At 37.1% G+C, this 11,809-nt stretch overlaps 1 protein-coding gene across 1 annotated transcript; it reads left to right on the forward strand.

Moving 5' to 3' along the window:
• The first annotated feature begins 2,470 nt into the window (after positions 1–2,470).
• Cav2 (caveolin 2) lies at positions 2,471–9,629 on the forward strand. Its single transcript, XM_015488269.2, has 3 exons — positions 2,471–2,702; positions 3,030–3,217; positions 7,735–9,629. Exons 1-3 carry the CDS (start codon positions 2,553–2,555, stop codon positions 7,883–7,885), a joined length of 489 nt encoding a protein of 162 aa, XP_015343755.1. The 5' UTR covers positions 2,471–2,552; the 3' UTR covers positions 7,886–9,629.
• The last annotated feature ends 2,180 nt before the right edge of the window (positions 9,630–11,809 follow it).

Here is an 11,809-nt window from a genome sequence, read left to right on the forward strand (position 1 = left end):
GAGGAAATGGGAAAATACTCATCAAAATAAAAGACTTACATAGACCCCAGTCCATGGGAGAAGGAGGTGTTTATTAAGAATTTGTAATAAATCTGGGCTGGGAATGTGGCTCAAGTGGTAGCGTGCTCACCTGGCATGCGCGGGGCGCTGGGTTCGATCCTCAGCACCACATAAACATAAAATAAAGATGCTGTGTCCACCAAAAAATAAATAAATATTAAAAAAAAATTCTCTCAAAAAAAAAAGAATTTGTAGTAAATTAAAGATGAATTCTCCTTTTAACTTCTATGCTATATACAACAAATCTAGATGGATTTCATATGGCTTATGTTTTAAAGATGCCTTTTCATGATATCTTTATCTTATAAATAAATTTAAACTGTCCTGTTAAGATCATGCTAATTTCACCTCCTCATTGGCCTCCTGGCTCCACTGCCTGAAAAATGAGTCAATTATTTGTGATAACTCTCCCAAACTTCCTAGTAACTGCACTAGAAATGCAAATGTCATCAGAAGACCAGGAATTACAAGGGAAAAAGCCCTGGTGCCAGATTTCCAGCCACTGCTTAGGCCCACTCTAGCCTTGCAGGTGTGACTTTCTTCTTTAGTAAAATATTTCAAAATCTGGGATTATAGTTTTGAAGAAAACTGGTTTTTTTGTTTGTTTGTTTGTTTGTTTGTTTTTACAAAATATTATTTGGCTACAAACTCTCTCTTCTATTTCCTGGTAATCAACATTACAAACTCCCTCAAGGATTCCTGTCCTCCATTCACTTTGGGAAACAATTCTTGGGTAGCAATTCTAGAAGATATCTAAATCTCAGGTTATCAATCAGCCTGGGTGAATGGAGGAGGTAAGTGAAGTACTGAGGAAAAAAAAAAAAAAAAACAGTAAGTACAATGTGTAAGTCATCACTTTAGTTCTAACCCAACACAAATAAAATCAGAAAAGAAGGAAGGGAATGGTAATGGGCAGACAGAGGAGGGGCACAGTGGCCCAGAATTCAACACTACTGCACTTAATACTCTTGCCCAGCTGCAACACTGCCATCCATACCTAACAGTGGTAGTGAGTAAACTTTTTTATTTAATTATTAGAAATTCAGAATTTGGGCTCCAAGATATTTTTATCCACTCAGTTCCTTTTCTCTTTTGGTAATTTTTATTATTCCAAAAATAGTCTTTTCCTTTTAGAAGTAATTCATCAACTCCAGTTCCCTTAAGGGGGTTTGATATGTGCAGCAGGCTCCAAACACGCTGAAATGGCAACACTTAATGCTTGCCCACTATGTCTTGTGCTCTGGGCAAGCTGTAGGCAGCCCCCTAAGTCTAGAGACATTATTTTGCTTTTGGCAAATGTTCACTGTCTTCTTCCTCCCCAAACACACTTTTAAGTTCACTAGATTATAAAGGCGCTGCCAAACCAACCAGATACTTATGGTTGCTGATATACCCAGCAACTGGGGACTGCTGATGGGCATATTCTGTGCCAGTAACAATTTCACAGAGGGGAGCCCCAGTTCAGGTAGAATGTCACCTGGACAGCATGGAAGCTCCATGAGGAGAGCCCACCAGTGGCTTTCATGGTGGTACAGCCTCTGGGCCAGGAACCCCAGGTAATCACATGCAGAACACCTTTCCTCAGTCCAGCTACCAACTCCTTCCTTCTGAAAGCATTTGAATGGTCAGTAAGCCGGTTCATCTACAGCAATGTGATTTTATGCTTAGGGTTCTGTTTTTACGTGTTTTTGTGTTTTTTGTTTGTTTGTTTGTTTTGTTTTGTTTTTTACAAGCAATTACAGATCTGTCTGAATCTTAAGGGTTCCCGAAATCTTCAGCAGCGTTTTCAAAGAAAAATTAAGAATTGTAGTTTGGGGGTGAGAACAGACCTCCCCTTGGTATATGAAGTTGCAAACTCCTGGAGTCTAGAAGTCTCAAGTAGGCAACACAACCACTCCCTGCCTCTCCACACACTCTGTGGGCGCTGGGATGGCTGATGCACCTGTGGGGTCCTCTGGCAATCAGGTGGATTATGGATATTTACCGCTCAATACAGCACAGCAACATTGACTGGAAGCGTACTGTGAGATAGGGACCATATAAGAGTTTTGCATAAATTAACGTTTAATTTTCACACACCCAAACTCTGAAGTAGGTGACACAACTGGGCCAAAACACACGGAGTAAAGAGAGGTTGGGGTGAAGTTAGACCCTCTGATTCCACACCCGACTCTTCCCCACTGTTAACCCGGTCGCCGTCTACAATCAGTAAGTTCATAGTCCCTGAGACAACCTGCCAGCTCTTAAGCATCACAGTTTGGCCTCCAAAAACCTAGCCCAGGAGGCGCTCCTTGCCTCGCCCCGCTGACACACTTCGCCCCACTGGGCAGGACAGGACAGGAACACGACTTGCTGGGAGGATTCCCGGCGCTCAGGACGGACCCAGCGGGAGCGGCGGATCCCCATCCCCCAAGCCGGGCAGCAGGGCGGGGCTCGGGTCGGCAGGAGCCNACCGAGCCAGCCCCGCCGCAGCCGCCGCGCACCGAGCCACAATGGGGCTGGAGACCGAGAAGGCGGACGTGCAGCTCTTCATGGACGACGACGCCTACAGCCACCACAGCAGCGTCGACTACGCAGACCCCGAGAAGTTCGTAGACTCGGGCCAGGACCGGGATCCCCACCGGCTTAATTCCCATCTCAAGGTGAAGCTCCGGGAGGGTCTTAACCTGGACGGGAGGCTTGTCCCCTCCCACCGCTACGAGTGCGGACGCCTCTGCCCCGCCCCGCCCCACCCCACCCTCGCCCGGGTCCACCACGCATAGTTCAGGACCGGTATCCTGGCCCTGCCCCTCCGCCACCCGGCTCCCTGCATAGCCAAGAATCCTCAGACAGATTCTTATGTGACCCTAAGAAAAGGTGGGTTGAGTCTAGCCACGTCGGTCCTTCTTGCCTCTCCCGCCCCTTAGCGCTTGCCGTTCCAGGGGCGACAGGTTGGGTGACATTTAGGGTCCCTACGTCTTGCCCCGCAGCTAGGCTTTGAGGATGTGATCGCAGAGCCTGTGACTACGCACTCCTTCGACAAGGTGTGGATCTGCAGCCATGCCCTCTTTGAAATCAGCAAATACGTGATCTACAAATTCCTGACCGTGTTCCTGGCCATCCCCTTGGCCTTTGCTGCGGGAATTCTCTTTGCCACACTCAGCTGTCTGCACATCTGGTGAGAAGGGGCACACTGGGTGGACCGGATTTCTGCAAAGTAGTGATGTTTTGTGCCACCTGACAGCCCTCCGCCCCGCGCCAAACCCCTTCCTTTCTCCCAGGCTGGTTTGTAGAGGAAAGAACAAGCATCTGTTTCCAAAGCAGTAGCAAAACTGAAAGGCCCTGAAAGGCAGCTTACTTGCTTTAGAATAACAGTTCAGACTGGTATTTTAATCAGAAGGAAGAATGCACCCCTTTCCCGGATGTGATTTTCTTTCACATATATGAATGAGGCTGAATTGAGTACCAGAGGTGGGGACCTGCAAGCATGCTTCCGGCCACAGGCTGCTCTGGGGTCCTGTTCTGACTTGTACCTGTGGTTCTGGGCAGGGCTCTTCTTTCTTTCCTTGCCTTTTATTCAGTCACCACCTGTTCTTGGGGTAAACAAAAGTGATCTCTGAGCAGAATGTCAGTGACAATATAATTGCCCAGGGAAATCAGGCCTAGTTAAGCAGCTCTGGAAGAGCTGCTCCAATCCTACTTGACAAATGGCAAGAACAGGACCAGAAGAGAACTCAAGGTGCGAGATAATTAAATGAGAAAGCCATTAAATTACTTTTTCACTTGTGAGGAATAAACATAATCAACATCAGATAGTTAGAAAGAAAAGAAATAGGGAAACCCACTGGACATCCATAGGACGTTTTGAGTAACTTACACTCAAAATGCACAATAGAACTTTGGACCATTTTTAAAGGTGTAAATTTTTTAAAGGCATCATAGTTCACCAAGTTTTATTACTGAGTTAAAGCATATCCACTTTATTCTGAGAGGAAGATCATCCCCAACATCACAGCAGCAGTCAAACTGGTGCCTCAGGCAGTCCTAATGAAACATTTGCAACCCCAGAGGCCTTCATGGGGTTACCACTTACATGATGTTGCCACACTGTTCATTGCTAGAATTTACCAAATTATTTTTTCAATCCTCCCTACCATCTCTATCTCAGTTTCTTTGCTCAGTTAGGTAATTGGTTTGTTCCACAGACTAAATTTATTGAGTGCTTAGTTTGTGCTGGACACTGATCATAGGATCTTCCTCCAGCCACCCACAGAGTATCAAGGCAGCTGGCTAGGTAAAGATGTGAATGCTGAGAGAATGTAGTTAACTCTAATGGGAAACAGGAGGAAACAGGAAAAGCTTTGTGAGGGAAAGAAGTCTAAGAAGGCCTTTAAAAGAAGTAAAAATTCACCAGATAAATAAAGAAAGTCCAGATTTAACCATGGAAGGTTGTAAGCCATTACTTGGAAAGTGTTGAAAGATTGACACAGAAATGAAGATCTTGGCCTTTATACATGTGCAGATCCACAAAGGCCAGATGTATAGTTATCTCGTATTTGATATTCACATACACATGGATTTTTTTTTTTTGTAGGTGCCTAAATCAGCAAATAAAATTTGGGATTCTTAATTAACTAAAACTAGACATCTTAACTTCGATGTCAATTTTTCATTTCAAAAATATGGAAAACTGAGTGACACAGAGAATAGTGTGAAATGCACATTATGACGCTATTTGGAAATACAGAGTACCATATTTATAGTTGGCAAAGCTAGGCTTTCCCAGAGCTTTTGTGGAAGAATTGGAAAAAAGGAAAGGTTTTCATTTACTAAATGGTGGAAAGATACAAGTAATACTATAATACTATATAATTAACTAAATGATGCCTCTCTCCACCTGGCTCTCCTAAGAATGGTAGGTGTTTTTTGTGTAGTGCTTCCATTGGTGAATCATCAACTCACATACATTTTAACCACACACACACACACAAAAAAAAAAAAAAGCATATTATTTAACTTCACTTATTTTTCAAATTACATTCATGTGGGATATTAATATTTAACTGTCATACATTTCTCATCAGGAAGCCATGATTGTAAGTAGAGGAGTAGTTTCAAGCAAAAATGCTTAATTGTTAGTTTATGCCTTGATCAAATAGATTTATCATTATTGGATTACATCCCCATGACACACAAGACCAGATAGATGAGAGGCTATATAGGAGAGCAAACCCATTTAGGTAAGCTTTCTTCTTCTCTTTCTCCATCTTTTAAAGCAAGGGATTGAACACTGTTTTACTAAGAGATTGACGGTGTCCAAAGCTAAGACAATATGCATTAGTGGCACTTCAAACCACAATGTCACCACACATGTAGATTTAGATTTTTTTTTTCCTTTTTTGAGATGGAGTCTCACTATGTTGCCTAGGCTAGCCTTGAACCTCACGTCTCAAGTGATCCTCCTGCCTCAGCTTCCTGAGTAACTGGGACTGTAGGTGCATGCCACTGTGCACACTTTGATTTCAAATTTTGTAAACAAATAACAACAACAAAAATAAAGAACCAGAAGTCTAGTGATATAAGACCCTTTACCAGAAGTACAGATCATAAATGACCAGTGAATTGATTTGATTTGGTACCACGGTTGGACATATATAGCTATCATTTGGCAAATAAGGTCTTTGGACATAAGTGGATCATTAACAAAGAAATGTGATTGGAGCATCTATACTCTAATTTTTGCTGGGGTAAAATGCAAATGGATGTTTACTGACAAAAATGCAATGGTAGTGATCTCATTTCTAGGTGATATTTTAAATTACAGAAAATTTCTGTGACAGTACAGTCTGAATAACACTATAGTTAATAAAAGCTGAATAAAGATCCTGACTTAGGGCCAGATTATCCATTGGAAGAAAAAAATATTCTTATACATTGTAAATTTTTTATCAGAAAGGTCTGGTTGACTACACTGAGCCTCTACAAATTTGGGGTTATTACAAATTGTGTATAGTTTTAAAGAAAAACTATTTACAATATTGAAAACATAATTGAAGTTTCATATTCAAGGATTATTGGACTCTCTTATCCAAAAGGAAAGAATGATAATTTGAAGAAAATAAAGTTAAAATGAGTACATCACATCCTTAAACTGAAAAATCCATTGTTGTTAGTGCTTAATTCCTTTTGAGGACATGGAGCTCTAAAGAGTTATGGGGGGATGGGAATTTTTTTAGCCTGAGAAAAAGTGGAAAGTATATTTTATTTTAAATGAAATGGATTTGGTTAGGAAACTTTCTGATCTAAACTTCAGTCTTAGAATTTATCAATTCAAGATTATTTTATTCTAGTTGTTTTCCTTATATATTCTGTCTTCAAAACAGGCCTATTTATTATTCATTCTAGATCACATCATATGGACATCTCAAGGACACATTAAGAACCTACTATGATAACCAGTTCTGTAGGATTTCCTCTTCTCTCTTATTTGTGGCAGTGTGCCCAAGGCCCCACATATCAAGTGAGAAACAAAATGAGATAAAAGGTCAAAGTTTGTCATTATTCAAGTTTTTACTCAACTGATTAGCTTTGAAATAATTCATAAATAATTTTCTTATGAGATTGCTTCAAATATTTAGCACTTCCAATAAAACACAAGATAAATATAGTCCGTGTAGTTAGGCAATCTGAATAATTTAGTACTCTCAATATATACCAATCAGAAAATTGCTGATTGACTCTTCTGAACTAAGTGCAGCATACTTTTAAATCACGTTTTAACAGCAAACCAAGAAAATCAACCTCACTTCTTTGTACCCACCCAGGTAAATAATAGAGTTTCCATTAAAGCTACCAACAATGCCTAAGAATTCACATACTTTTGTACTCAAAGAGCACTACAAAAAAAAAAATCATTCAAATATTACATAGAAAATTCACTATCCTGAGGAATTTAAGAATATTAAGCTATTTTTTTTTAAAGATGTGCAAAAGTAATTTGAGGAAAGGCTCATTTTTTTTTCTTGTCTAAGATACTAATGTCAATTTCAGGGCTAATTTAACTATACCACACAGCCTTAATGTGTATAATTGCTATGAAAATTAATAATATGAAGCATAATTAACGATATGGAGCATAATAGAATGCAAAATTTTATTTCTGTTCAAATATTTATGAAAGGTCAAGTCACTTAAAGAACTTATATTCCAGAAGAAAAGCCAGAAATATAAGCATCTATTTATGATACCTTTTGATAAATATCAGGATTAGCAAGTGTGTTTCAGTACTATATATAGATGCACAGAGAGAGAGAGTATGCAACTTTACCTGGTCCAGGGGGAAGGGAAGGAGGATTAGGCACCAGGAGAGGCAGTCATTATGTAGAACCTCAGAGAAACAAGGCAAGTTGGGCAGGTTAATGTTTAGGGGCAGAGATCAGAAAGATAAACTATTTGTTTATTTGTGTTGCCCTGTTTTGGATAGCATTTAGCAAGAGTATGAGTAGCCTCTTTTATTTTTTAAGCCACTTATTTTTTGTGCTTCTCATCACTATGGTCATTGTCCATTTATTTTGAATTACTTGACAAATTTAAGTGAGTCTCATCTTTATTGTATCTTTTCACACGTGTATGAGAGTCATTGGTCTTATTTGATAACATGAATAATCCTTACACATTCCTCTTCCTCCATTCCAGGATTATAATGCCTTTTGTAAAGACCTGCCTGATGGTTCTACCTTCAGTGCAGACAATATGGAAGAGTGTGACAGATGTTATCATTGCCCCATTGTATACAAGCATTGGACGCTGCTTCTCTTCTGTCAATTTGCAACTGAGCAAGGACTGAGCATTTAAACTGCTGTCTGGAGATTTGAATACTGTAATACTTCTTTGTTGTTGTAACATAAAAGCACTACTGTTCTCTTCATTGCTCAACTGTTCTAATTAAGAAAACTATTAAGATGGGCACCCACATTTGGAAACAGCTATTGGCAAGTTATGCTTTTCTAATTAAGAGCCAAGAATTTCATGTCTAATTTTATAACCAGAATTATACACTAGGCTGACAACATTTAATTTTAAAGGGAGACAGTTTTTACTTTGTAAAAAGGTACACATTTTATACTGACTAACTTGTGATCAAGGAACACTTCTCTCAAAACACTACAATAGCTTTGTATACAACGGCTCGTAAAATGTGGGATTTCTTATACACATATGTTTTTTTTACTATGGGAGTAATACTTTTTCTATTACTTTTACACATATAAGGATACCTAGAGATAACCTATAATAAGATCCTAGAAACTGAAATAGCAAAAGAATATAATGATGATAGTAATTATCAAATATAATAAATAAATGTGAAAATAGATTCATGAAAATGTGCTCCTTTCAGATATTGTTACAGTATAGACCTATTTAACAAGATATTTCATTTTACTGTATATTTTGTACTTAATGTAAATGTTGCTCTAATCAAATTGCTTTAAAGCATTTTTATTATATTATCTTGTTGAACTAATATATAGAAAAAGTAAATGTATCTCCTACAAAGTAACTTCATTGGTAAGATTGCACTGTCTTGATTACGTAAGCATTTATATGTCTCTTTGGGAAGGAATTTAAGGTTTTCCTTTCTAATTGTTTCAAGCAAAATCCTGAAATGTTTTATGACTGATATTGATCTGGCTATGATTTTAAGGTAATTCCTATCTAATTGCTATCTTATCTAGAAGATGCTTTCTCTTTTATAGTTGCAAATTTAATCTTATAATTGCAAATTTAATTCTGCTTTTCTATGAATGTTTCATTTTACTTTCAAATAATGTTGGTGCTATTTAGTAACATTTTATGATACAGGCTATTCTGATCCTACAATAAATTTCTACTAAATGATTCATATAGAAAGATTTATGGGAGAGTTGTTCAATTTGGGGGTCCTTGATACTAAGCTACATGAATTAGTTAAAAATTAACAGCTACAAATTTTTAAGATATTCTCTAATGTAGATTTTGTAATACCATATTCAATTATTGTTTTTGAGCCATAGAGTCCTATTTTAGTGTTATAAATTACTGTTACTTTAAAAGTTTCATTCTAAAATGATAAATGTACAAAAACTGTCTACAGGGTGAGTAGCTACTATAATTTACATATCTTAAAAGTGTGTAAATACTCAAATTTCAGAACCACCATCGAAATTAAAATAACATTCTTTTGAATATCCTTTTAAATGACAAATCTTTCCCAAATTGCCAGTTCTGATAAATATAAAGGATGATTGAACTGGAATACTATTGGGAACCAAATCAAGAGAATGATTAAATTAGGACGTTCCTATCCTTTTGAAGGTAGTTATATAAAAGACATTTCAAAACCATGTGAGGACTTTGTAGCATCCTTAGAAAAAACTCATGATCATGACTTTAAAGCACTGTCACTCATTTGACTATAAAGATTTTACTGTGTTAGTTTAAAAGGTCAATCAGTCTCATGACTTTATATGCTTTGTATTTAAATTTTTTTAAACATTTAGATACTTTGATTGCTTCAAAATAATTGATTAATAAAATATCTATTTTAGTAAGTCACAAGCTTCAATCCTTTCAAATACTTATTGGCAAGTTTTAAAGCCAAAATATATAAAAATTATATAATTATAATAATGTATAAGTGATATGATTTCTTCATTTCTGAACAGTATTGCTTACTTTCAAAATGAATTTTTATTGAGAGTTTTCACGAAGTATTTCACTTCATGAAATTCAAAAATTCAAATTTTGGATAAAACTGGGCAAGATGGCACACACCTATAATCCCAGTGACTCGGGAGGCTAAGACAGGAGGATGGCAAGTTTGAGACCAGCCTCCAAACTTAGTGAGGCCCTAAGCAACTTAGCAAGGCCCTGTCTCAACATAAAAAATAAAAATGGCTGGAGATGTAGCTCAGTAGTAAAGCATCTCTGGGTTCAATCCCCAGTACCAAAAAATAAAAAAAAAAAATTTGGATAAAGTGAATCAAAGTTTCAAATGCAAACATGTTGATTCTTTTATTTGGGGCAGGAAGAAGACAGGGAGACTTCCTCATTGTCCATAATAAACTTTCTAAAAACTCATAAATATGTGCATTGCTTTTATTGCATTAAACATGGAATTGGTCAATAAGAAACACATCAAGCTAATTTTAACTTATTAAAAACTCAAAATTAATAAATACATGAGTTATTGCTTATTCAGAAATATATTTTTAAAAACTACAAGATAGGAATTTATTCTTTGTTTTCCTAGCCCTTAAAGAGATTCCACATAAATTTTTCTAACACTTGATAAGTAATATGAAATCACTTACTCATAAACCCACCATCTTTCATCTTTATAAACTCTCTTCTTGCTAATCCTAAATAAAATAATATTTCTGTTTCTAATTTTTAAGTATGAAAGTAATAACAATATAAATCACATGGATTTACATACCTGTATCATGAAGCCAGACCAAAGTCCAAAATTATTTTTGGAAAGCAAGTGTGTGACAAGTAGTTGCTGGTATTGGCATAGATTTTCTTGTGGTCAGTTAATCTGGGAAAATGACCAACCTTTAATAATAAAGCAGGTGTTTGGCTTCTTAACATGTTCTTTATAGTTTCAAAGAACTTTAAAACTTGCTCTTTTCAATGGTTATTTGCATCCCACTAACTTATTTCAATATCTTATCTTGGGAAATTTTTGTATTGTAATGAAGAATGCCAAGCACAAAGTCAGACCTCTGGATTCCAATCCAAGGTGTGTCACTCCTGAAAATGGTTTTAACCTTTGGGTCTCAGTTTTCTTATCTTTAGCAAAATGATATCTCAAGAACTTTCCATCTCATGGTTTTTCTATGACTTAAGTATGGTACAGATTTTACCATATCTTTTTTAACCAATCTAGCTGCTCAATTCAGGAACTTCAAAAAAAAAGGCAATGAATTTCCTGTCGATTATGATGTTGGCATGTTATGAATTCATTAAATATAATACATTTATTTTTCTCTCTTCCAGTGATTGTTAGAGGGTATATATGACTTTGACTCTTCGTGACAGTAATTCTTAGGTTTTTGTCAGTTCTATATTTTTTTCCTAAAAATAACATACAAATCTATATTTTAAATTACTTTGGATAAATTCAAAGATTCAAGTAATTTTTATTGTCTCAGTGACCCCCTCCAGAAAACCCAATCCATGTCTATCTATTTCTTGATCTATTTGTATTGGTGCCACTATACTTTGTCCTTTTTCTCCTAATCCTTTTCCTCTCCTAAAACCTTGTCTAGCCATAATAGTGGGCACATTTGAATTGATGTTATTTGTTAATGTCAAACCTAATTGATCTAGGACATCTCGTCCCCATAAATTTATAGGAAAATGATCCAATATAAGGCTGTATAGTTCCTTCACATCCTTCAGGATCCTTCCAATCTAATACCATTGCACTTCTATGAGGATTAGTCACCATTCCTAGGCCTTGAAGTGTTTGAGTGGCTTGTTGTAATGGCCAATGTTTTGGCCATTCTTGATGAGAGATGATGCTAAGATGATGCTAACCTACCATTGTGAGGTGAGTAGTTTCCTCCACAACATGCTTCCACCATGATGTTCTGCCTTGACCCAGTCCCAAAGACAATAAGGCTAAGTGACCATGGACTTGAACCTCTAAAACTGTGAGCCAAAACAAATCTTTCCTTCTTTAAGCTGATTTATCTCAGGTATTTTGTTACAACAAAAGAAAGCT

This window comes from Marmota marmota, unplaced genomic scaffold, assembly GCF_001458135.2.
Source record: "Marmota marmota marmota unplaced genomic scaffold, marMar, whole genome shotgun sequence".
NCBI lineage: Eukaryota > Metazoa > Chordata > Mammalia > Rodentia > Sciuridae > Marmota > Marmota marmota.

Coding starts and splice junctions, on each gene's coding strand:
- Cav2 (XM_015488269.2), top strand. CDS start 2,553: ATGGGGCTGGAGACCGAGAAGGCGGACGTGCAGCTCTTCATGGACGAC. Junction 2,703..3,029: donor GGCTTAATTCCCATCTCAAG/GTGAAGCTCCGG, acceptor CTTGCCCCGCAG/CTAGGCTTTGAGGATGTGAT. Junction 3,218..7,734: donor CTCAGCTGTCTGCACATCTG/GTGAGAAGGGGC, acceptor CCTCCATTCCAG/GATTATAATGCCTTTTGTAA.